Source organism: Electrophorus electricus, chromosome 9 (genome assembly GCF_013358815.1).
Source record: "Electrophorus electricus isolate fEleEle1 chromosome 9, fEleEle1.pri, whole genome shotgun sequence".
Lineage (NCBI taxonomy): Eukaryota > Metazoa > Chordata > Actinopteri > Gymnotiformes > Gymnotidae > Electrophorus > Electrophorus electricus.
In genome coordinates, this window is record NC_049543.1 from 16815707 (window position 1) to 16842782 (window position 27076).

A 27076-nucleotide genomic window follows, 5' to 3' on the forward strand; every position below is an offset into this window, starting at 1 on the left:
TGAAGCACAGATATCTAGAATCTGAAGCATTAATATCTAAAGTCTGACACATTGAGATCTATTGCCTGTAGCACTGAAATCTACAGCATGCAGCACTTATTTCTATAGCATATTTTGCTGAGATCTGCAGCATGTTGCCCTGCAGTTTAGAGCATGCATCACTGATCTAGAGACAGATGTGCTGAGATTTAGAGTGTGACACATGGAGGCCTGGAAGTGCGGTGGTTGGACTCACTTTGAACTCCTGCTCCATGCCGCTGATGTTGTCGGGCAGTTCAGCCTGCGCCAGCCTCTGGATGTAGGCATAGAGGCTGCGGGCAGGCACCTCAGTGTTGCCGCAAGCCACCGCCTCCAACAGTGCATCATAGATGAAGATGTACTGCTCCTCCGTCTGCACCATGTAGTTACGCTGGGAGCGCATGAGTGTGACATGCCCATACACGTCAACCGTCTTTTCCTGCCTGACACGCTCCAGCATGGCGTCGATGGCAATGAAGCAGCCCGTGCGACCCACGCCCGCACTGACAGACAGGAAGGCGTAGCAAGGGAGCGGGGGGATGGAGATAGGTGGGAGGAGGCGGGAGTAAGGGGGAGGGGCAGATAGAGACACAGATTGGTTGAGGGAGAGACACAGAACCCCTTCTGTGTTTATTATCAATCAATCTTGTAGCCAAGCAACTCAAACATCTAGACAGATAGATAGATGTTTGAGATGCTTGGCTACAAGATTAGGCAATGTGGAGAGATGTCAACCCAATATCAGAAGGTACCTGAAAAGTACAGCAAGCTGTCCATAGTTAAGGCCTTGGAGACTGCCAAGCAAAGAAAAACAGCTCTGGCTGCCTGCCTGAAAAGGTACTCAAGAGAAGTAAAAGCCAGGGGAATAAACAGGATGTTCTTCCATGAGCCATCCAAAGTGAACACTTGCGTAACAGCATAAAAAACAGGCCCACAAAAGATGGAAACACTGGAAAGGCATATGGGAGAAGGAAGCATTACACAACAACAGTACCCAGTGATTAATGAACCTGAAAGCAAACTACAGTAACCTCTCTGAATAGAATCCAACAACCAAAAGAAAAAAAGTCTCAAGTATGAAGAGCTAGAGATCTCCAGGTCCTGATATGGTCCATGCCTAGTGTCTGCAAATGCTAACTGCATTTTATGAGTGCCTGGCAGCACAAATTAATCAGCTGTTAATGGATGGGACCAACCCTGAATGGTTAACTGAAGGCTAGACAGTCTTGATCCTGAAGGACCCACAGAAAGGGGCAGGTGCATCCATATACCAGCCAATAACCATCTTAGCATCATTGCGGCTAAGATGAGTAGGCACATGGCTCAATACATGAGCAGGGCCCAGAAAGGCATTGGCAAGAACACCAGAGGAGCCAAGCACCTGAGCATGTAAGAACAGACAGACCAATGTGTACACCACTAGAATTGACTAGAGGAAGCCTTTGTGAGCCTGTTCTTATGCTGTTACCCAGGTGTTCACTTTGGATGGCTCATGGAAGAACATCCTGTTTATTCCCCTGGCTTTTACTTCTCTTGAGTGCCTTTTCAGGCAGGCAGCCAGAGCTGTTAACCTTTGCTTGGCAGTCTCCAAGGCCTCAAGTAAAGACAGCTTGCCCTGCTTCTCAGGGTCACTGCCCACACATGGATCATGGAATGCTTGATGCGGTATAACATCAACAGGACTCTAAGAGCCTTCATCAGTTACAAGGAGAGGGATGGTAGCTACAACAGAGGGAATCGTACTACCAGAAGGTAACATAATAGAAGTTGAGGGCAGCTACAAATACCTTCGAATACCAGAGGCAATTGGGAATAATGAAGAGGCCACAAGAAAAAGTACCTACAGCCAAAAAGAGTGAGGCAAGTACTGAGAAGTCAGCTGAATTGGAAGAACAAGATCTGGGCTATCAACACCTTTGATACCCCACTGGTATAATAAGATGGCTAAAGGAGGACCACTGACATCAAGAGAAGGAAAGTCCTCACAATGCATAGAGGGTTTCCTTCCAAATCTAGCACCCCGAGACTGTACATTTAGCGGAGGGAGGGGGGCAAAGGACCACTGAGTGTCAGAGCCACTATCCAGGATGAAACAACCAACATCATGGAGTAGACCAGGAAAATGACCCCAAGTGATGAAAGTGCTTATGAGTTTCTCAGACAGCAGAAACCTGAGAAGGATGGAAATGAGGAGGAGCATAAACCATCACGGAAGGATAAACCTCTGCTTGGTATGTTCCACTGACAAATGGTGGAAGCGGATGATATGGAGAAATCCTACCAATGGTTGAAAAAGGCTGGATTGAAAGACAGAAAGGAGCCACTAATCATGGTAGCTCAGGAATAATCCAACACATAAGTTGGATACAAGATGCTAGCAGGTAGAGTATACATAGAATGCCATAATCAAGTGGCTGACATAGTATACAGAAACATCTGTGCCGAGTATGGGCTGGAAGTTCCAAGGTCAAAGTGGAATGCACCCCCAAAGGTGATTTAGAATAACCATGCTAAGCTTCTGTGGAACTATCAGATACAGGAAGACAAAGTGGTAATATCTAATCAACTGGACATAGTGGTGGATAAACAGCAGAAGAGGGCTGTAATAATAGATGTAGCAATCTCAAGTGACAGTAACATCAGGAACAAGGAATACAAAAAGAAATACCAAGGTCTGAGAGAAGAGCTGGAAAAAGATGTGGAAGGTGAAGGCAACAGTGCTTCCAGCAGTAATCGGAGCAGTAGGGGCTTGACCCCCAAACTAGGAGAATGGCTCTAGCAGATCCCAGAAACAACATCTGAGATCTCCGTTCTGAGGAGGGCAGGAGGATGGTCCATATTACGCAGGACCCTCAAGCTCCCAGGCCTCTGGTAGAGAACCTGAGCTTGAAGGAAATATCAGGTGTCATAGATCAGAGAAACATTCAAATCTACTCGATCTCTCTCTAATTTATATATATATATATATATATATATATATATATATATATATATATATATATATATATATATATATATATACACACACACACACATATATACACATACACACACACACACAGTGCGCACAGTTATTAGGCAAAATCATAATTTTTATGCAGAATTTCCAACTCTAAGCTGTATAACCTTGAATGCATATTAGATTTAAGAATATCACGTAATGTGTATTTGTGTAATAAAGGAAGAAGTGGCCTAAGGAGATCACCACCCTATATCAAGGTGTACATAAATATTAGGCAGCTTCTTTTCCTCGGGCAAAATGGGCCAAAAATATAACTGACTCTGAAAAGTCAAAAATTGTAAAAAGTCTTTCAGAGGGACGCAGCACTCTTAAAACTGGGGCATGATCCCAGAACCCGCAAATGTTTTGTTGCAAATAGTGAACAGGGTCACAATAAACGTGGAGAAAAAAAAAAATGCAAATTAACTGCCAAAGATTTGAGAAGAATCAAACGTGAAGTGACCAGGAACCCATTATTCTCCAGTGCTGTCATACTCCAGAACTGCAACCTACTTGGAGTGCCCAGTAGGTTGAAAATTATTTGTTAATTTTGAGTTGTTTGTTTATTATTCTCACTTTAACAGATGGAAATAAATAAGTGAGATGGGAACATTTCTGTTTTTCATTTAGTTTGCATAATAATTGTGCACACTAATAGTTGCCCAATAATTATGCACACATAGATATTCTCAGTGTGTATAAACATACACACACACACAGGTGCAGATCAATAAATTGGAATATAATCGGAAAGTTAATTTATGTCAGTAATTCAATTAAAAAAGTGAAACTCATATTAAATAGATTCATTATACACAGAGTGATCTATTTCAAGAATTTATTTCTTTTAATGTTGATGATTATGGCCTACAGCCAATGAAAACCCAAAAGTCAGTATCTCAGAAAATTAGAATATTGTGAAAAAGTTCAATATTGTAGACTCACATGGTGTCACACTAATCAGCTAATCAACACAAAACACCTGCAAAGGTTTCCTAAGCCTTTAAATGGTCACTCAGTCTGGTTCAGTAGGCTACACAATCATGGGGAAGACTGCTGACTTGACAGTTGTCCAGAAGGCAGTCATTGAAACCCTCCACAAGGAGGGTAAGCCACAAAGGTTGATTACTAAAGAAGCTGGCTTCACAGAGTGCTGTATTCAAGCATATAAATGGAAAGTTGAGTGGAAGGAAAAAGTGTGATAGAAAAATGTGCACAAGCAACAGGGATAACTGCAGCCTTGAAAGAATTGTCAAGAAAAGGCGATTCAAGAATTTAGGGGAGATTCACAAGGAGTGGACTGCTGCTGGAGTCGGTGCTTCAAGAGCCACCACACACAGACGTTTCCAGGACGTGGCCTACAACTGTCGCGTTCCTTGTGTCAAGCCGCTGATGACCCAGCGACAACGTCAGAAGCGTCTTACCTGGGCCAAGGAAAAAAAGGACTGGACTGTAGTTCAGTGATCCAAAGTCCTGTTTTCAGATGAAAGTAAATTTTGCATTTCATTTGAAATCAAGGTCCCAGAGTCTGGAGGAAGAGTGGAGAGGCACACAATCCAAGCTGCTTGAGGTCTAGTGTGAAGTTTCCACAATCTGATGGTTTGGGGAGCCATGTCATCTGCTGGTGTTGGTCCACTGTGTTATATCAAGTCCAAAGTCAGCACAGCCATCTACCAGGATATTTTAGAGCACTTCATGCTTCCCTTTGCTGACAAGCTTTATGGAGATGCAGATGCAGATTTTCCAGCAACCTGGGCTTCCATAACACCTCAACAGTGCCACAGGCTGATCGCCTCCATGCCACACCGCACTGATGCAGTCATTCATGCAAAAGGAGCCCCGACCAAGTATTGAGTGCATATACTGTACATACTTTTCAGTAGGCCAACATTTATGTATTAAAAATCATTTTTTGAATTGGTCTTATATAATATTCTAATTTTCTGAAATACTGGCTTTTGGGGTTTTCATTGGCTGTAGGCCATAATCATCAACATTAAAAGAAATAAACACTTGAAATAGATCACTCTGTGTGTAATGAATCTATATAATATATGAGTTTTGCTTTCTGAATTTAATTACTGACATAAATTAACTTTTTTTATGATATTCTAATTTATTGAGATGCACATTATATATATATATATATATAAATAATCACACACATACACACACTGCTTGACGTTTCATCAAGAACAAATCATCAAGAACTTCATGGAGAACTTCAATTGCAGTGAAGAAGGCTTCAGGGCATCCAAGAAAGTCAAGCAAGCACCAGGACCGTCTACTAAAGAGGATGCAGCTACAAATCACCACCAGGCAGCATCTTGGCTTGGTGCCAAGAAAGGCAGCAAAGAAGTCACTTCTCTCCAAGAAAAACATCAAGGATAGACTGACATTCTGCATGAAGTATAGGGATTGGACTGCAAAGGACTGGGGTAAAGTTATTTTCTCTGATGAAGCCCCCTTTAGACTGTTTGGGACATCTGGACAAATCATTGTCCGAAGAAGAAAAAGGTGAGCGCTACCATGAGTCCTGTGTCATGCCAACAGTGAGGCACCCTGAGACCATTCATGTGTGGGGTTGCGTCTCATCCAAGGGAGTGGATTTGCTCAAAAGTTTGCCTAAGAGCACTGTCCTGAATAAGGAATGGTATCAAAACATCCTCCAAGAGCAACTTCTCCCAGGAGCAACCTGGTGATGAACAATGCTTTTTCCAGCATGACGGAGCACCATGTCACAAGGAAAAAGATAACCAAGTGGCTTGGTGAACTAAACACTGAAATTTTGGGTCCATGGCCAGGAAACCCCCAGATCTCAATCCCACTGAGAACTTGTTGTCAATCCTCAAAACGAGGGTGGACAAACAAAAACACAGAAACTATGATCAACTCCAAGGCACTGATTAGGTGAGAATGAGCTGCCATCAATCAGGATTTTGCCCAGAAGCTGATATCCAGCATGCCAAGGCAAATTGTAGAAAACTTAAAAAAGAAGGGTCAACACTGTAAATATTAAGTCTTATCTTAAACTGGATGTATTTGTCAATAAAAAGTTAAAAAATTTGTATGAACATCTGACAAGAGTATCTAAAAAAAACTGAAGCAGCAAACTTTGTGACAACCAGAATTTGTGCTAGTCACTTTTGGCCACGACTGTACACATAGATTTGGGGTGTCATTGAATGTTTTCCTGATCTATCACATCTGACACACACACTCCAGATAATTCACAAGCCCTTTACATGTTAAATTGGGTGTGAAGTGGTGTTATGTCTTGTTAGCCCTGAACTAAATCGTTAATGATGCTTAGGAATTTCTCTGGATCCCAGCTGATAATGAGTACATTAGTCTTAACTATCCTGTCAAAACATTTAGGACAACTCTATGACAACTCTAGGAGTCCAGAGCCAAAAAAGGTCTGGTTTATGTTACTACGTTAGCTCAGTTCGATAAGTTATCTTAAGTTGCTTAAATTGCTAAGCTAGCTCATGCTGCTAAGTTTGTTTGTGTTGCTATGTTAGCTCATGTTATGAAGTTAGCTCGCTCCTGCTGTGTAATGTGCTGGTTTACTAAAACAGTGTAGGGCAGGTACCTGCAGTGGATGACGATTGGGCCAGCATCCGGAGGATTACAGGCTTTGACCCGGCGGAGAAAGGCCAGGAAGGGGGTCGGGTGTTCAGGGACACCATGGTCCGGCCATGCTGTATACTGGAACTGCCGGACCTCTCGCTTCTCTACGCTGCCACTCTGTAACACATATTCCAATCATGGGATATGAGAGGGAAGGAGTGGAGAAGGGTGGGAAATGTGGGAGAAGAGAAAATAAGAAGACAACCATGCGAGTGCAAGTGCGAGAGACAGAAAATAAGAACACAGCATGGAACAGCGACAGCGGAAGGAAGCAAATGTGTATGGGTGTGCACGTGTGTATAAACGTGAAAGAGAGGAAGAGGAAGAGATTGACAGAAAGACAGACAGAATGGGTTTGTGCATGTATGTGTATATTTCTGTGTGTACTGCATGTTCACCTTAAAGAGGGCAAAGGTCCGGACGCAGTACGAGGCGAGCTCCACAGTGTCCAGCACGGAGACCTGCATCAGTCCATATGTCTCTGAGCCTCTGCTGGGCCAGTACTGATCACACTTATTCTGCCCAAAAAAAGATCAAGCACTTCACTGCTACATACAGCAGCTCTATACTAAATGCTTCAACACTGTATATAGCAGCAATATATAAAACATCATTGTAATAGATCAGCAGCAAATGCTGACTGATTGAACCAAATAAAAAAGGGTGAAAGGATACTTGGTCAAGTAATAACTACTATCAGGCAATTTACAATTTAAAAATACAACCATTTATTTAGCCATTGTCAATATATTTCAATACCAGTGAACATGCAGTGACTACAAATTCAATACCGGATTAATATGGCTAAAATAGAACCACAGATGCGTGGAGGTGCTGGGAAAGAAAGGCATGGCGGGGGGTACAAATACACACTGGAAAGGGAGTGTGAGTGTGTGGTGAAAGACAAACATGTAAGAGAGTTGCTGATAGAGACAGTAGCAACGCGAGTGCATGAGTGATGGAGTGACAAAGGTAACTGAAGGCATCTTGCCTTGGAGAAGAAGTAGGAGGACATCTGCAGAGCAACACACCAACATATCATGCTTCTCCTGAGTCAGGTTACATTGGCCTGAATCAGCTTACACTGACCTGGGTCAGGTTACACTAGTCTGAGGCCGGTTACATTGACCTGAATCAGGTTACACTGACTTCAGTCAGGTTGCACTGGCCTAAATCAGGTTACATTGACCTGAGTCAGGTAACACTGGTTAGCCGGTACAAACTGACAACATTAACAGCATTTGGTCATTAATGTTCTGTCATGTATCAGTAAATGAGGAAGGAGATGTGTGAATACTGGACATTTTAGAAGGAAATCAGTTCCAGGCTCCTGGTTCAGGATCAGGGGTGTTTCTCTGTATGCATGGGTCTTGGTTCCTCCAGTATATGTGTGTCCATTGAAGTGTGTGTGCATGTGTTTGGAAGTATACAAGTAACTCAGTAGATGTGTATGTGGTTGTGTGAGTGTTTGGTTGTGTGTATGGATGTGTGCATGTTTTTATGAATTGTGTATGCATGTATGTACACAACAGTGATGCTCACCCTGGACTTCTCTTCTAGTTTGGTGATCATGATGATGTTGGCTGTATGCTGCTCCCACACCATCCTCCAGAAGTCACTGATGGTCTCAGGCGTCGGCCCCTGGGTGGCAATGTATGCTCCCTGCCGCCGGTAGCCATCGATGAAGTTGGCATTGATATAGTCACTGCTTGGCTGACCTAAACTCAAGACAAGACATGGTGAAATTAGAGAAGTGGTAAATGCTATGTAGCTAAAGGATGTCACTTAGACCTATATAAACACACTCACACACTACTAAAACTTTAAACTGAGGAACAGAATAATATGCAAACTCAAACTAGGGCCTGTTTTCAGGATCAAGACCAAACCAAACCTTCTACTTGACTAAATCATCATTGATCTATATGGAAAATCCTATCCAAGACAAATACATTCTGTACTAAGCAAAACAGGCTTGAAAGCAGTTTTCTCTTTCCTTATCAGCAGAACATGGCTATTGGCTGACGGTTGCACACCCACGCATGCGTCTCACCTTCGCAGCTCGAGAGTACAACTCTGGTGTGGTCGTAGGCAATGACATTAGCATAACGGTTCTTTGGCTTGTTTATCTCCAGGTTGGAGTGGTCCCATGAGAACTGCTGCCCAGGGTCAATAGACTGTACCATGAAGAATGACAGAGAAATTGGAGCCTCTATAATTGTTATCAAACACTTAATGTATAATTATGCTTACAGATGCAACCTTCACACAGTACTTGGTTGAAATTATAGTGTTCATGGATGTAATATTTATTGAATTATTGTACTATGCAAAAGCTTTAGGCCAGCAAAGAAAAAATGAAAACATGTTTATTGGGGAAGTATTAAATTGCTTAAATGAAATAAGTGAATTAATGTTCTTTCAAGCTTCTGTTTTGCTTTTATTTCTCTGTTCAGGTGATTAAGATGAGGTGTCCTGCCCAATCTGAACAGCAGACTGATGTAAATCTTAATGGTCATGTTCATAATAAATCAAGAGGAGGCTTTGTCCTTCTAGTCATCTCATGAGACATCCCAGACAGTAGATTATTCTGGGAAAATATATCCATTTCATGCATGTTTTGGTCAATTATGGCAATGGCACGGTTATTATGGGCAAAAACTGGCATAGCTATACAAGTCACATGTAAACTGGCCCAGCTATACCAATCACATATAAACTGTCATGGCATTTGAACTAAGGCCACATTTGCTCACATGCAGCCTATCATGTGAAATCTTGGTATGGTATAATGCGCCAAAACTGGCCTAACAGGTAATCGTCACATTCAAGGCAAAGTCATTCCAGTAACAGTAGTGAGGATGGGCCAGAACTGGGCCATCACTTTATTGCTATCTGGGATTAATTATTTTTTTGAAACAAATCCTATTGTATTAATCTTTAATCTACATGAATGTTTTATTGTAATAGTTTTACGGTATGCATTATACAGTGTTTTATTCAAATTAACATATACCGCACAGAAAAATAGTTTATAATTTCTCGGACAGCTTAAGACTTTTTCACATGTCAACACATGCAATGCAACAGTTTCACATATGTGACTTTACCTCATACTCTTGAGAAAACCTCAAATTTTCATTGGCTTTCATCCTCTCTATGTAATTGGGTAGTTCCGAGATAGTGACTGGTGGATGGCTCGCCATACCTGTCAATCAGAAAGCACAGGGTGAAAATGAGGCCCTCCTTCCATGACACAGACACACAGAGGCCATGTGGTTACAGAGACAAATGTAGTGCCAGTCAGTGAGGCTGACTGATAAAAAAATGGAAAACCATCTAACACGAAAGAGAAAGATTTGAAGTGTGCATGTGCAAACGAGAGTGAAAGCAGTCTTGCAAGTTGCTGTTCATCAGTGAGTGGTGTTATGTTTATGAGGTTTTATCGAATTACAGCTATGGCTGTTATGATGAAGGTGCATTTCAACTCATTTCCTATATGGATGGAATACAGCACATGACAGTTATATGTCTGTGTGTGTGTGTATGTATGTATGTATTTATGTGTAGAAGCAGATGAGTGCTTAGCACTTGTTTAATCAGAATGGATTTGCTCAGAGTTAGAGGTTTTAGTGCAGAGAAAATCTGAGAAGGTCCATGTAAGAGCGAACAACTAAACTGACTTGGTAACCGGCGATAACCAGACGAGCGCAAACCTAAAAAGAAAAGAGCACAACTTTGATGTTACTTGGAAGTGTGTGCATGTGTGTGTATGCATACAACGCATCTGAGCTCCAGAACTGCAGCAAACATACTGGGAATGGTCAGACAGGTGATGTAAAATGTCAGATGCTGGATCCACATGTAGTCAGGTTGCATAACTGTGAGTGTATGCTAGCTTGTGTGGGGAAAGGCGTGTCACCAGGTGTGGGGAAGTTGATTCTGCGTAGCTCCACAGGGTCAGAGGGATGCTGGGAGCTCATGGCTTTACTGCTGCTCGGGAAGCTGCACTTCCTGCCCTCCAAGTCTGTCCGTTTCCTGCATCAGGGACCAAGTACAATGGGAACACCTTATTTGGCACTCTGATAACCTTCTGCACGTCAATGGTTTCAACAAATATCCTGTGATATTTCATAGTTCACTGACCTGTCTGGCTTGCTGGTTGGTATCCAGGTGAAAGGTAGAAAAAAACTACATTTAAAATCAAAGACATGCAGAGATAGAGACATGCATATTCCAACATTCCTAGAATATTACCATTAAAGTTCTGTCCAATCTTCCCTCTTTTTACACTCCTCTTTCCTCTGACACTGTTATAATCATCCTGTTCTTATATCCATTGTTTTACCTCTTAAAAAGGAGGATGAGGATGACGATGCTGATGATGAAGATGACAGCCAGCACTGGCCCCACCACCCAGAGAAGACCCTCCTCCTCATCCACAATTGGCTGTGGTTCCATGTCAGTGAATGCCACTGGTTCGGAGAATGGGCTGGTTGAGAACACGGTCTGTTGTGCAACAAACAATGAATGAAATACTGAGACACACTCTGACTGCAAAAGGAGAATTCAGTTACTGATGAGTGCAGGAGAGTGAGTTGAGTAGTAGAGACTTAGAAAGAGAGGGAGAGAGACTCACATTCTGCCCCAGCTCCAAGATAGCCAGCACGAAGCACACATACTCCTGCCCAGTGAGAAGTTGTCGGTTCAGGAACGTTCCGTACACACGTCTATCTCCTAGCTTGAACTCAGATGGAAGGTTCTGGAAGTGGGCACTGATGTATGCCTTTGGCTCGGCTTGCCTACGCAGACGTGCCGATCGCCCCGTGCCGTTAATCTCTCTCAGCAGCTACATAACAGAACAAACAAATATCTCAAAAAACTTTAAAACAAACGTTTCCAAATCTGCATGATTGGAAAAAATGAAAATGTAAAATAAAACAAATGTTAAAGTTCTATCTAGTCCAGTTATACATAAAAAGTGCCTGTTTACACTTCCTTAAAGCAAAATCTCTACAACTCATTGTATGTGATTTACGTCATCCAGATTCATTTCATCTGGTTCACTCCAAGGATTCTGGAAGTTTCCACCTCTCTGCCTCTTAAGTGGGACAACGACGATGTAGAAGCCCCTGGAACATGAGGCATACACACTCTCAGTGGTGCTAACAGCAGCAATACTAACCACTTCACTGACACAAATGTGAAATGTTTGTGAATAGCCTATAATAACAAGGCTGAGTTTGGAGATGCATGTGCAGAACCTGGCATTAGCTTGTCCCTGCACACTTGGGAGTTGCACTGTGGCTGTGCTCTGCGAGCTGGCCTTTTCCAGCAAATGGGGTTTGCCAGGAAGCAGGTCTGGAGCTGTCATGGCCTCCGCACGGTGCTGCAGGCCTCCGGTGCCATCGGCTTTGCTGGTCAGCAGGAAGGAGTAAAGTGACTGCGGCTTCAGCTTACTGAGCAGCTGCTGGCCGAGCCGGCCATCTACCTCTATGGTCTTGCCATCTCCATATGTGATCTGGTGAAGGAAAGAGGTAGGATAAGAAAAATGGTCATTCACTATCTCTCAGAAACACACACATATACACAAACTTAAACAGTACATAGTTAAAGAAATGGCAGACTCCTTTGCCCTTAATGGACGTTCTCCTGTCATGATGTTAGTGAGCCTCTACTCATCTCAGCTGCCATGGCTACTCCCACCAGCCCCTGATGTCCTTCCCTGTACACCAGACCTTCCCCCTTGCCAACTACTTCTCCGATGCCCTTAATGGATGTTCTCTTGCGGGATGGGTCTTGGATACATGCACACCTTGGGACAAGACTAGGACCTCTAGAAAGTTGAACTAGACATTAATTGCTTTTTTAAATTATTTTCTTTCTCTTAAAATTGTTATTATTGTGGTGACCATTGTTGGCCAGAGGAGGATGTGCCAAGGTTTCTTCCTCATGCTCTAGGGAGTTTTTCTTTGCCACTGTCTCCCTTGGCTTGGATTTGGACATTTGTAAAGCTGCTTTATACAACTGCTGCGGTAAAAAGTGCTATATAAATAAATTTTGATTTGATTGATTTTGACAGACATGGTCAGAAAAAACACAAATCTCTCACCAATCACATGAATCCTACCATATACCACCAGCAACCCCACTGAAATTAATACCTTCACTAAATACTTCCCCAAATACACCCACACACACAGACACACACATACACACAGTGCAGCTCTTACAATGAAAGTCTGGGCCTTGTTTGGGGGAGTTCTTGGTTCCCAGGCCAGCAGTACTGAACTCTTCATAGCTGCTTTCACGCGAAAGTTTACAGCAAACACTGTAAGACACCACAAAACATACAACACAAACACCTCAATTACACTCCCAGCACCACCTACACTCTCAGAGGTCAGAACTACCACACAACAATGGCAGATAAAAATGCATTAAAAAAGGAAGATGCATGGAATAAACAATCAACAATAAGCAATAAACACTTGTGTGATTTTGTCATTAGTATTCACACTAAAATCAGCAGAGTAAAATCAGCACCTACAGCACACACTGGAAACCAAAAACCAGAGCCCAGAGCCCCTCTGAAGACAGTTTACACCTGCATTTAATGGTGGGGAATTTATCAGATTACAGCATGTGAGGGGTATTTGCATGCAGAGCAGTCTAATATTTCCTAAACGTGAACCAACACAATATTAGTTGGCCAGCAGACATAATTTATATAAAAACACCTACACTCAGCTCTGTCACCTCATGACCTTGGTGAACATCATTAAAAAAGAAAAAAAAAAGCAAATAGAACAGACACAGAGAGACTTTAAGAGAATAAGAGACAGACAGACTGATAGACAAACTGACAGAGAGCTCAACATATTGACAGACAGACATTTTTCTCCACAGATGTGTGTATGAACATGGGGAAAGGGGTAGGCTTGTTTTGTGTGCGTGTGCGTGTGTGTGTGTGTGTGTGTGTGTGTCCTACCTTGCTGGAGAGGTTGTGTTCTAGTATATAAAGGGGAACTACAGGTTTTGGGGCCTTCTTTGTTTAGCACACACACTGACCACACTCTGACCACTCGGCATCAGTGCTCAGCCCCGTCACAACCACTCTCATATCTGTCACCTCCATTTTCATGGCTCAGTTACAGGAGCTGACCACGCACCACACATGGTAACCCTGAAGAGGGTCGATCTCTTGGGGCTCTTCCCAGAGCCGATGGAAGTGTAGCTTACGTTGTTGGCTGTCAAGCTGAGTGCAAAGCCGATGCTCTGCACCTCCTCCAAGGTCGTCGCTGGCATACCTTCGGCGGTCTGTGTGAATTCCAGGGTCACTGCCATGACCTCAACCGCGGCCCATAACTCCAGGCACCACGAGCCACGAGGCAGAACAGGTAGGGGTCGTCGGTGTTCAGAGGCGAAACAGTATAGTTCCACTCTTCCAGTCCAAGCTCCAACTTGTGAGCGAATTGGAGGTGGAGAGTTTTGCTTGGCCATAAGAGAACTGGTAGCCCAGTATGGATGAGAGGCCAGCAGGGGGCACCTGCCAGTTTAACAATACAATGCCGACAGACTGTGAACACCGGAGCATCTGGAACTGTGGAGGAAACACACACAAAACTGTAAAATGCTAAAATAAAAATTAGAAAAATTAAAAATTAAATAAAAATAAAACATAAAACATAATGAAAAATGAACACTGCTACAGGAATAAACACTAAAAAATAATGGTACACTGATTTAAGCATTTATCAATATGATATCGATCTTTTTATATATATAGATAAACTGATTAATTATAGAGCAATATCAAGGTATCACTGTATTTTTGAGTTTATTGTAAACTGCAAGATGGATCACAGTGGAGTAAAAAGTAAATTAGTTAATTACAAGTTCCAAAAATTAAAGATTTTACAAAAATAAGAAACCTCCAGGGAACTCTTTAGGTACAACTAACTGTTGCATACATGCTGGTTTTGTTCTTATGAAAATGTCTTTGATACAAACTCCAGCTTCCTTGGAGGTGAAAGCTGCCACTGTCACAGAGTACCTCACGTTAGGCCACAGATCAGACAGACTCAGATCCTGAACACACATGCACATACAAACAAAGTACCCTGCATTAAGCCACAGATCAGACAGACTCAGATCCTGAACACACACTCACATATAAACACAGATTTTTCCCTTGCATGATGTAATATATAACATGACACAAGGAAAACTGAGAACAGTCACAATCATCATGCCATCTGAGAACTCCAAAAGCTTATAACAGTAATAATAAATAAACTGCAAGGACCTTCAAGACTATTAAAGATATTTTCATGATGGTGATAATAACTGTATATATTAAAAATACATTATCAAAGACATATTATGAGCACATAGTGATATAATGGAAAATGTTTCAGTAAATACACTCACATATTGAGTTGAATCATTTGGCAGCTAGTTAAATCAGGAAAAATATTATTAGAGATTGAAAAAATAGCTTTTGTGTCAATTAATAAAGACAAAGTATTTTATTTATATATTGCAACTTTATATATAACCTATTGTGTTTGTGTGTGTATGCATGTTTGTGTGCATAGGTGTGTGTTTATGTGAGCATGGGTGTGTATGTGTTTGTTGTGTGTGTGTGTGTGTGTGTGCTTGTGTACCTGAGAACCTCTCAGCAGGAGACCCTGGAGTTTCCACTGACACATATCTCATGTATGTCATCGTAACTCTGGATCTTTCCATGTGACAGATCAGCAACGGGAGGTTTCCATGACACTTTAGAGGTGATGGAGTTCAGGACCACTACATCAACATCCCGGAGTGGTGTTGCATGGGGCAGTATGGCATACAGGAAATGAGGTCACATCACACGTGTTCCCAGGTCATCAAGGAGAAGGTTGAGGAAAGCCGAGGTCCGCAAAGAGGTTAAAGTGCAAAAACCTTGCTTTCTCAAAAAAACCCACGCTAAGCAGACAAGAGGGAGGTGGAAAAACATGATCCCCTGTCCAACTGACAGCTATGGCAAATGAAAAAGAGGTTTAGGTTCATGTTGGGATTGGAAGGTTCAATTTCAGAAAGTTTTCTTACTTTTTTCCCAAAAATATAAACATGAATGATAGGAAGGAGAAAAGCATAAATGTACCGAAGTGAAAAATTTCAGTACACTGAAAAATTGGAGACTTAGTTCAGTGTAAATAAAACAATCAGCAGAGGATCACCAATCCATTAAAGTAAATACATAAGAGGTTAAATTTTTAGAAATACAACCAATGGAAGACAGAGGATTCAGGTTGTTTTTGATAGACATGAAGGATTTGGTTTAAATCCACTGCACTGGAGACCATCCTCCTCGGTGCAGACCAATAGCATCAGACACTCCGGTCCTGGCACTGCCTTTGTATGGGCAGCCACTGTGACAGAGTCCATATCTTCAAGCCCTCGATATGATAGCAGTCAGGTGGTATATTCGTTATTTGCTGCATCTGCTCCTTGTCTCGTTCTGTGGCAGTGTATCGGATGGAATATCCCGTTAGAATTTCATACTCTGCATATGTGGGGGTGGAGACCAGGTTATCAATAAGCTATTATAGGAGAGGCTTGTTCCTGTCACTTCCTGGGGAGGTGGGATCAACTCTGAATGGTCAGTTAGCAAGGTGGGCAGGCTTAATGTGTTTTGAGGCAGTTGTGGTTAGTTTAAGAGTGCGAGTGGGATGATGTCAGGACAAGAAATCAGATACAAAGACAAGAAAGGAAGGAAAAAAGAAAACAAATAATAAAATCGCTGACCACAAATGTGTATAATCTGACATGGGGCTTGAACAAGTTGGCGTAAGTTAAAATGGATTAAAATTCAAAAAATGGACATTTAACATTAATGTTCATCAAGACTATCAGTGGATTCATGTCTGTGCACACCAAACACAAAGACACAAACACATCCATTTAACATTAAACATCTTTATTTCTACCTCACTTCATCTCTTCCAATTTGACTCTTGCTAATGCTGTCTGCATATCTTTGTATTCATACTTAAATTCTCAGTGACAAATATAAATTATCTGGGGGCCATTTTCTTGTTACTCTCGCACTTACCATGGGAAACATGAATGGGCAAGCCATTAGCAAGACAGCAGCCTGCTTCAAACAGCACATCCAGATTACTGTCTGGAGGTCTTCTCAGAGAAATTTAGTCATACCTCTCCCATAACACTGAGAGTTCCTTTATCTCACCAGATAGCACTGGTGTTCATAACACTGAGGTTATGGCTTTGATTCCCAGGGAAGCCTACATATTGTGAGATAAATAATTCACTCTGGGTAAGATTATCTGCAAAATGTTGTAAAAGCAAACATCTGTCAGGACTTGACTATTTGTTTTGTTTTCCCTCCTCTAACTAACAACAAAAAGGGCTTAGTAAGTCATTACAGTTTAATTAGGTGTGCTCAAGAGGAACTCAGTGTCTCCGCATTAAGCATGGATAAAGCTCTAGCTTGCAGTCAGTCCAGCTGTGCTCCCAGCAGCTATTTCTGCACTGCAATAGAAAGTCCCACTGTCCCACTGTTCAGCTTTTAGTAAACCAGTGTAGCCTATCATGGTGCAAGGAAGAAAATGCTTTTTCCTTTTTAAACATATGAAAATATAAATATATATGAACCATGTTTTGGTATTACCAGTAATACTTTTCAAGTATTTATTTTATAACATTTCCTGCATCGGAAAAGGCTAATATTGCCATCTACTAAACAAAAAATAATTTGCAACAGCTTTATAAAAACAGGTGCCAATGATTTATACAAAGTATTAGAGCAACATTGGGTAAAGATGAGAAACTTAGTATAGTTGATCTTAGCTCAGATGGAAAGATCAGAAGCATTCTCAAAGACCACAGGGAGAGTTCAGATTTGTTGGACAGAATTTCAATTTCAAAATACTATATCAGCCAAGTATACAAAGGCACTTATCCAATATGATGTCCAGGAGCGTCAGAGTCAGGCACTGGGGACACTTACACTTATACTATACTTGCAAGTTATTTCTGCCAGTGGATGCAACCTTTTTCTGACCTAAAACTGATGTTTTATACTCATAAATAACATGTAGATTTTTTTAAATTAAGTTAAAATATTAATATGGTAGAGCAGATAGTGCCAGGTGCTAACAACCCAAAGCCAAGGTTCAATTCCAAGGGAATGCATATAATGTAACACTGATAATCATGCAAGCTTCTCTGAATAAAAGAACCTGCCTAATGCTGCAGACATAACTGGCCAACTTACTTTCTGATCAGTATTGTATTGGATTCAACTTGTGTGCAAGCACAAGTGCATATGCCCTGCGGGATCCCCGTACATACGTGTTTGCGGAGTCTGCACAGTGAGCTCCCCGGTGAAGGCGCCCACACCATGCTTGCTACGGGCCGCCAGCTGCATAACATAGGTGGAGAACGGCTTAAGGTTCTTCAGAAGGTAGCTGGAGCTCGGATCAAAGTAGACCTTCTGCAGGACATGGAGATTCTGTATTGGAGTGTGTGTATATATGTGGTATATATGAAATGTATGAAGCATATGAGCAGCCCATTTGCAAAATCACAACTCAGAATTGTTCTGAAGGCAGCTCTGACTTGAAGAAGAATGCATATAATTGGTTAACAGTCAGTGGATGGAGATTTTCAAATTCCATACGTTCACCACGCATTGGTCCCTCTGCAGTGACTGCCAGAAATGACTTTAAGAGCAACTGTCTAAGAATACGCTGCAGCAGTCAGTGGAACCAAAGTGGTTGTGCTCATACTTGAAGTCTAAACATTCCACTTATGTACAACAAAACCAAACTAAATCTTGTTATATTAGGATAAAATGGAGGCTAACCAACTCATACGCAAGCAGAAATCCCACTCTTATACCAGGAATGCACTGTTTCATGTTTATTCTTGCCTCAGAGACATTTATATATCATTCTGCAGCTTCCTCAGAACATTATCACCATGGCAACATTTACATGGCTGCATGTGCCAGTTGCAATTCTGCTATGGGGCACAAGCAACATTTTTTCCAGTGCCAACAAGTAAAAACCGAGCATTAGTTTAAAACAACAACAAAAAAACAAGAGCAACAAAAAGATGCCTTCTCACGGACACTGTACAAGATGATGAAGAGCACCAGCAAGCTTGCTAGCTTGTTGAGCTAGCCTTCTTAGTTTGCCTGCACAACACCTTGCAGGCTAACAAAAAATATTTGAGTAAAGCAGATTTACATTTATGGCAGTTAACTGACACTTTTATCGAAAGCGACTTATAATTATGACTGAGTACGTTTTGAGTAATGGAAGGTTAAGGGCCTTGTTCAGGGGCCAACAGTGGAAATCTGGCAGCAGCAGGGCTTGAACTGGCAACGTTCTGTTTACAAGTCAAGTACCTTACCAGGCTGTTTTCAAATAAACTAAAACTATATAAATAGGATTGATTTAAAAAATGACAAAACAAAAATTAGAATAGCATCCACCACATGTAGTGCACATAAAATGTAGCTAAGGAAGTGCATAGTTTTCTAAAGATAAGCCCACTGGTTATTTTGAATGACACTGGTTATGATCTGAACCAATTAGAGTCATTTTTACTCCAAGGCAGTGCTGCCTTCAGAACAGCTATGAGTTGTAATTTTGCAGATGAGTGTATGTACATCAAGCTTACCTGCTCTGCTTGGTCACCAAGCCGGAAGATGAGCTCGTATCCAGTGATAGTGTCAGTGCCACTGTGAGCTGGTGGGAGCCAGGAGAGCAGGATGCTTGTTTCGGACTTCACATCCACTTTCAGCTCAGTGGGCTGCGAAGGAACTGAAACAGTGACAGAGAAACAGTCCCACATACTGGCCTATAGCAAATAGTGCACAACGAATTTCATGTCTTTAGATAAAGTGCGACACATCAGTCCATCCTCTTACATACATACTAACCACAGTTCTCTTTGGCGACAGGACAGTAATTGAGTTTTTTTGTTGCCTTGGCAACAAATTATCACTCAGAATTTTAAATTACTGCAAGGTCAAACTGAAGAATGACAGCTTTAATTCAAGACCCTTTACATCTGTAAAGGGTGAACTGTATAGGAGTCATAGCCTCATTAATAAAAAATCCTATCACATCAGGAAGCCAAAAGTAGATAAGGCTCATCAGTGGTTTGTGTCTTGGGTAAAACCCTTTGGGAATGCTGCATCTTGCCCCTACCTACAAACAGCAGGGTGCGGGTCACTGATCAGCAAAACGGACAGTGCACACTGACATCAAGCACCAGCGGAGCAGACAGCGTCCCGCCAAGTAAACCAAAAGCAGATTGGTGGGACTCGGTGCCTGCTAGGCAAACACTGAACGTGCACAAGGATGGGACAGCCTGAGCAGAACAGGCGACTGAGACAGAGAAGCACATGCAGATCCACCCGACAACGGGACCGGCCCAGAGCTGCAATTGGTTCCACTGTGCTTGGGCTTCCTGATTGGGCACAATGCAAAGAGCACACCGTACACTAGCACCCACAGGGGTACCATTTCCTGCACTCCCCCAGCACAATGGACCAAGATACAGCAATTAGTGAAAAGGGAATCCTTTGGAAATTAAGGTGCCACTGGGGATATTTTGCAGGAATACTGACCTAGCAATCATTCCATGCCTCTTGAGCTTCCTGGATAGCCTCTTATATCTCAGTAATGCTCCTCTTTATGTTACTCTTCAATACTTCCATGTTCACTTATTGGATAGTTTTTGGTCTGTTCAAAAGTGCTTCTTTATAACTAAAAGCATTCTGATGTGGTCTGCTAAGTTTTGTTTTGCTTTTTGGGTCAACAAAAGTGTTATTGGATCACACTTAATCATTTTCATATGCTTCATTCCACTGTGTGTACTGGCTTTCTGTGAGTCCCTGAACAGTAAATAACATTTTTCTTCATTGCTGGGTACTTTCCCATTGCTGGTTGACATCAGCTTATCGGAACTCTGCTTGTTGCCAGATAACAGTCAAAACATTAGAGAAGAAGGGAATCAGCTTTCATCCTTGTAACACCACTTCTAAAAACATTTACTATTCTCTCGGAAATCACATGCTGTCTGCCTGGTTTTCACTTCAATCAATCCAAAAAATCCTCACAATACCCTAGATTGTTTCACTGTTTAGGTTTGGCCCTAAATTAGTGTTTCTAATTTTTTTAGTGCAAGGCCTTGTTTACTGTCACTGGCACATCCTTGGACCTTGAGTTGAGAGACAATAGCAGCCAACTACAACTGCTCTAGACTTCACATCTTCACATCAAACCTTTTGTTAGCGCTCTTAGGCTAAAACTAACAATCACTAACAATAAACAGTGAGTAGCCAACATGGCCAATTATTTATGGTCTCCTGAAATGAAGGGACAATGTATAAAAAAGAGGCTGTCAGTCGTATATAGAAATGTTCACCCCAAACAGATGTAAATACCTTTTAAATTCAAATCAGTAAACTCAAATGAAAGTAGAGTCATAGAGTCAACAACAGAAACCATAATTGTCCATTGGATGGCTGTGAAAATAATTACATTAGGGATTTTTTTTTCTGTCTGTGACAAAGATAAGAGAACTAAGATGCCAGAAAAAAGATGGAATAAAATCATGCAATGATTTTCTGTTGCTTTCTCTCTCTCTCTCTCGCACCCCCCCCCCCCCCCCCCCCCCCCATGCATATACATGCGCACACACAAACACACACACACACACACACACCTCCTGTTTTGGCAATAATGTGCAGGTCATTAGAGAGAGGTCCATCTCCAACAGCTGTGAAAGCCAGGACTCTAATGTAATAGGTTTTATTTGGCGTCATGTCTTGTATGGTCAAGAAATTTGCCCCACGAACAATTTCCTTTTCCCACTGGCTGACAGGCAGGGCTGAATCTGACGTGTAATACACCCTGTAGCCAACCACTTGCCCATTCGCCTCCTCTGGCTCCTCCCATTGCACCATCGCAGTGGAGATGCTAAGCATGCGACCCCTGACCCTACGTGGCGGCGAGCTAGGGGCTTGCTCGGCTGTCCGTGCCTCCACTGTGGGGCTTGGTGGTCCGCGCCCAATAGAGTTCACGGCTATCACCCGGAAGTGATAATGAGAGTAGGGGCTGAGGCCCCCTACGCTGTACCGCGTTGTTGCCACAAAGTCGATTTCCTTGAAGTGGTCGCGGGAGGAGGTGGGACGGTGCTGGATGATGTAATAGGAAATGGGAAGTGGGTTTCCGCTGTCCCACATCAAAGTTATACTGGTGGCAGAGCGCTCCATCACAACAGGGGCTCCTGGAGGGTTTGGGAGAGCTTGGGAGAGAGAACGAGAAAGAAAAAAATGCTTCTAAGAAAGTTTAAAAATATCACACTTAGAATCTGGCTGTTTACCCCAGACTTTACCAGAAGCCTCGATTACACTGTTTAAAAGCAGGAAAAGATCCAGAGGAATGCAACTCATACTCACTAATGAATTTAGACATCAAAATTCTGGCTAAACTTTTCTCTACTAGCTTGGAAAATGTTAATTAATTTCCTCTCATCAGACTGGATTTATGCAAGGCCATATTTAATTTCTGAATAACCATGAGCTTCTCGGTGTTATATACTCTCCCTCACCTTCTGACTTGCCTGAGGTTGTCATATCTCTTGATGCTGAGAAAGTGACTGGACAGAGTGGAGGTGACGTATATGTTTGCAGTCATGGGATACTTTGGATTTGGCCCAAGATTCACATCTTGGATCCAACTGCTATATACCTCACAAAGTAGCCACCAATGGGCTAAATTCAAATTTTTTCCCCCTCTCTAGAGCTTCTATGCAAGGGTGCCCTCTAAGCCAGAGTTGATTCAAATTGGCCATTGGACACATCAGTTTTCATGAAGACAAATAGCATGTTTCAATGTACATGTAGAAGATGAACACAGTATAGAGTGTCTCTGTATGCTGATGACTTAATCTTATTTATATCAGATCCATCTTCTTGTATATCTCTAGTCATTCAAATGCTAAAATATTGGGAGATTTCCTGGTTCTAAAGTAAACTTTAAAAAAAGTGTGTGGTTCCCTTTGAACAACACAGACAAATTTGATTCCAACTCTGTACTATCCATCTGGACATCTCTAACAGGATTTTAATACTTGGGGGTCAACATCATCAGATCATTTACACAAAAAAAACGTTAATCAAAAAATTTACATTTTTTTGGTTTCATTAGCAGGCCAAATAAATTGTATCAAAATTCTACCTAGATTCATGTATCTATCCCAAAGTTTTCCTGTTTTTTTGACAAAAACCGTCTTCTGCTCTCTAGACAAACAGCTATTGTCATTTATATGGGCAGGAAAGACGACCAGAATTCAGAAATGTCTGGAAGGCCTTTCCTTTCCCAACATTTTGTATTATTATTGGGTAGCCAACATAAACAAAAGTGTCCTCAGCTGAATTGGTGCACCTCTGAAGCAGATTCCTGTATTACGTCTTTACTCTCAACCTTAATTACTGCAAATTTATCTATATCCATTTCTAATTACATACCATGTCCAGTTGTTAGGTCTACTGTAAGAATATGGGTTCATTTTCAGCAGCATTTTTGCTTCGATAGATTTTGTAATTTAATCCCCATCTGTGATAGTCACTTGGTTACTCCTGCAAAATTGGATCAAACCTTCAGCGTCTGGCAAACAAAGGGCACTGTGAGATTTGAGGATCTGTACAGTAAATGGACTCTTTGCTTCTTTTACTGATCTTTCAGTGAAGTTTCAATTACCACCCTCATCTTTTACCTTTACCTTCAGGTCAGCAATTTCGTATGCATTCACTCTCCTAATTTCCTTTGTTATCTAAACATATCTGTGAAGAAATTCTTGAATTGACAATGCCTAGTAAGAGTCTGATCTTGAGAGTTTATAACATGATTACTACTACTAACTGTGTATGGATGGACCAAATATTAAATGCATGGAGTGCAGATCTGGGGGTAGACACACCAGACACACTCTTGGAATCTGACTCAGTGCTATTGCTACATAATCAATACATCATCAAGACATCACCTTCCTGTGCTCGACTTCATCTTATCCAGTTCAATGTTCTCCACCATATTCATTACTGCAAGACTAAATTTGCAAAAATTTACATCAGGGCAGATGACTTTTGGGATTTAATTTGCTGTTGTACTGCTAAAGCTGATCTTTGGACCTGCCCAAATTATTTATCTTAAGCTCTTCCTTAAACTGGAGAAAATGTAAATTTTTCTCTAAACAATCATCTGGAAAATGTTATAAAACATGGGACCCTATGATGTATTTTGAATAGCAAAAGAGCCTCCCTTTCATGTAAAACTACCCTTCTGTTAGCCATACTCCAGTACCTCAACCACTGTCTGACTGTTGGAGAAGTTGACCTGTTGTATTTAAGTGCCATTATATAAGATTTTTTGTTGTTGTTGATCTTTTTTACTTTTGGCTGTTGCTATTATTTTCTTAGTATTTTCTGTCTGTGTAGATGCAAGTCAACTGGGAAAACTGTGGGAACCATTCAGTTCTACCTATTAAAAAAACACACCTTCTCTCTCAGTTCCTACCACCCTCCAGTGTTCATCTTACCAATCACTGTACAAACCCCTCATCTGTTTTCCACCTATTTAAACCCCTCCTTGTCCTCTCTTCTTTATGAATGCTGAGCATTTCCCCCCGTGTTTGCTTCAGTCCTATTGCCATGTTTGTTTCTGGTTTTCGGCTAGTCTTTGGATTCCACAGAGTCTGTCTGCAGTTAAATTGTGTTAACAGTGTCATCCATGGCAAACGATTTGGTATACTACAGTGTATTTATTAACACATAACAACCTAAGCATTTATCTTACCTTTCACAGTGATCTGTGCAACACTTTCGATAACCCCAAGAGTGGACATGGCTACGCAAGTGTAGTTGGCGGACTGACGGACGTCTGAGAGCTCTAGCACATTCTTCCCGATTGGCATGTCCTCCTCTGGGGTCAGATCCTCTGTTCCCAGCATCCACTTCACATATGGCATAGGCACACCCACTGCCTGACATGTGATGTTGACTCCACCCCCGGGCATAATCTCATAATCCATCGGCTGGACTGAGAACCGTGGTGGGACACGTCGCACTGTTGATGCAATGATTCATAATTATTTATTCATTGTATTCACACTGAACTGGTTATACGTGAGTGCCATATTGTTTATTGTTCTTGTCTAGTATGAATAATTATGAAAAAGTAGAAGTTATATGTTCATACATAAAATGGCTCCTCCTACTACTAATTCAGAAACACTTTGCAGGCACAGTTGATGAAGGACCTCCGTCTGTTTCTCTGGAAACTGTACTTTATTACAATTCTGAATATCTCTACAACTCTTACTACAGTACAGTGCAGTTACTCAGCTAGAATCTTCTTCAAATTTATATATAGCTACACTACACACACACACACACACACACACACACACACACACAAAATAGTACTACTGGACTGATTACACTTCCTGCCTGCAAGAAAGTTGGAACTATTCGCAGTGATTTAGAGTCAACTTCTCTGGAAGTATCAAAAGGTCTAAAATTTGTACCTTCAAGGTCAGTCATTAATGAATTTAAGCCCATTACAGACAAAAAAAATAGTTTTGCTGGCACTTAAGACTACATGCTTGTTTTAATAAAAATGGCCAGGATACTCTATACACACATCATGACACCAGTGGAAACCTCAACCTATCTAAATATAACAGCCAATTTTTCCTGTATACCTCCTACAAGGGAATTAGAAGTGCTTGATTTTTATATTAATACCTGTGAAAGAGAAATTATACATTTCATAAAATCTTCCTAAGACTTAATCTACCAAATGAAGAATACTATGCGCTAATACATTAAAAAAGTGACATTGTTATTAAGACAGCTGATAAGGATGAAGCTGTTGTCATTCGGAGAAATGACCTTTACAAGAAGTAAGCAATCAAGCAGCTTTCTGATACTAGTTTTTATAGTCAGAACAGCTCAGACATCACTCCACAGTTACAGTCTTCCATTAAATCCACTATTAATCATGTCATTTCACCAGGTAGATAAGCCTCTCATCCTCTCTCTAAAATTCATAAGGAAAATAATCCTGGACAATCAAAATTATCCTAATATCCTACAGACGAGACAAAAACAACAAAGACATACTCATCAAGTGTGAGATACATGATACATGATACAATATCTGTTTGCATTGACAGTTGTTGCTATTGCAATGAAATTAGGAAACTCAAAGAAAAATTACTCATCTGCACTAGGGAACTTTAGAACCCCATGGAATTAATGTTATGATTTAAACATCTGCTTTTTCATATAAAAAATGGTTCCTCCCACTTCTAATTCAGAAGCTCTTTGTTTGCGACCTCTGTTTAAAATGTTCTGTTTCTCTGTGTACCTCACTACAATTGTGAAGTGTGTGTGTGTGTGTGTGTGTGTGTGATTAAACTTGTCAGGGTGAAATGCTTACCATCTCTAAGTTCTGAAGAGAGGAAGTGGAGGATATGAAAAGGGAAACAAAATGCAACAGCAAAGTTAAAAAGAGAAAGGGAGAATTATATATATATATATATATATATATATATATATATATATATATATATATATATATATACACACACACACACACACACACATACATACATACATACACATACACAGTTATAGTCACCTGTTACTTATACAGTGGACACAAAAGGTTACTTTTACAACCATAAACTACAAATCTTATTACATCTATACATGATGATGTTAGTGTGTATTACTACTTGGTTTTTAATGTTTTTTTTTTTTTAACATCAATAATCGAAGTCCATTAATGGCAAATCTGGGATGTGCAAGTGACTGAATGTGCACAGCTTAAAGCCTCAGCTCCTCTCAGACGCACCTCTGACGTACAGGTTGGCAGGTGTAGAATACCGTGTTCCAGCACTGTTTGTAGCGACACATTCGTATTTCCCCTGATCGTTCGCCTCGCTCTGATCAATTTGCAGTGCACCTGAGCACATGCGCGCATGCACACATACAAAACACACACACACACACACACACACACACACACACACACACACACACACACACACAAATGAAAAAACAAAACCTTTTTTTTCAAAATACCCACTCAAGGTCTTGACCAGGGTTATTCTCCCTGGTCTATTTTATGTGTGTGTGTCTTTGTGTTCATGGTCCTCATGCACATTTCCCCATGTGTTTGTATGCCACGCACAGTCATTAATATGGGAGGGAGGGTTTTATCAGCCTGGCTGGGCACAGATCAATAGGACATTAATGCGTCAGAATGGTGAAATGCTGCTGGAATTGGTTTAACGCTTTCTGAGAGACATCTACACCAGACCTTC

At 41.3% G+C, this 27076-nt stretch overlaps 1 protein-coding gene across 17 annotated transcripts in view; it reads right to left on the bottom strand.

The window, feature by feature from the left end:
- The window catches only part of ptprdb (protein tyrosine phosphatase receptor type Db), a 63895-nt gene that overhangs the window by 5622 nt on the left and 31197 nt on the right, over positions 1 to 27076 (bottom strand). For 6 of the 17 annotated variants that reach the window (XM_035530008.1, XM_035530006.1, XM_035530002.1 and 3 more), the window contains 21 exons: positions 26605 to 26715; positions 26188 to 26199; positions 24541 to 24810; positions 21407 to 21988; positions 19352 to 19494; positions 18017 to 18176; positions 12886 to 12983; positions 11917 to 12173; positions 11691 to 11784; positions 11292 to 11501; positions 11001 to 11161; positions 10799 to 10810; positions 10575 to 10690; positions 10336 to 10368; positions 9763 to 9860; positions 8706 to 8829; positions 8195 to 8370; positions 7644 to 7667; positions 7051 to 7170; positions 6615 to 6769; positions 236 to 521 (listed from right to left, as the gene is read on the bottom strand). In XM_035530008.1, coding sequence (XP_035385901.1) covers positions 236 to 521; positions 6615 to 6769; positions 7051 to 7170; positions 7644 to 7667; positions 8195 to 8370; positions 8706 to 8829; positions 9763 to 9860; positions 10336 to 10368; positions 10575 to 10690; positions 10799 to 10810; positions 11001 to 11161; positions 11292 to 11501; positions 11691 to 11784; positions 11917 to 12173; positions 12886 to 12983; positions 18017 to 18176; positions 19352 to 19494; positions 21407 to 21988; positions 24541 to 24810; positions 26188 to 26199; positions 26605 to 26715 — 3242 coding nt within the window. The remainder of the gene's footprint in view (positions 1 to 235; positions 522 to 6614; positions 6770 to 7050; positions 7171 to 7643; positions 7668 to 8194; positions 8371 to 8705; positions 8830 to 9762; positions 9861 to 10335; positions 10369 to 10574; positions 10691 to 10798; positions 10811 to 11000; positions 11162 to 11291; positions 11502 to 11690; positions 11785 to 11916; positions 12174 to 12885; positions 12984 to 18016; positions 18177 to 19351; positions 19495 to 21406; positions 21989 to 24540; positions 24811 to 26187; positions 26200 to 26604; positions 26716 to 27076) is intronic. The other 11 variants (XM_035530011.1, XM_027026514.2, XM_035530015.1 and 8 more) reach the window with 9 other exon arrangements.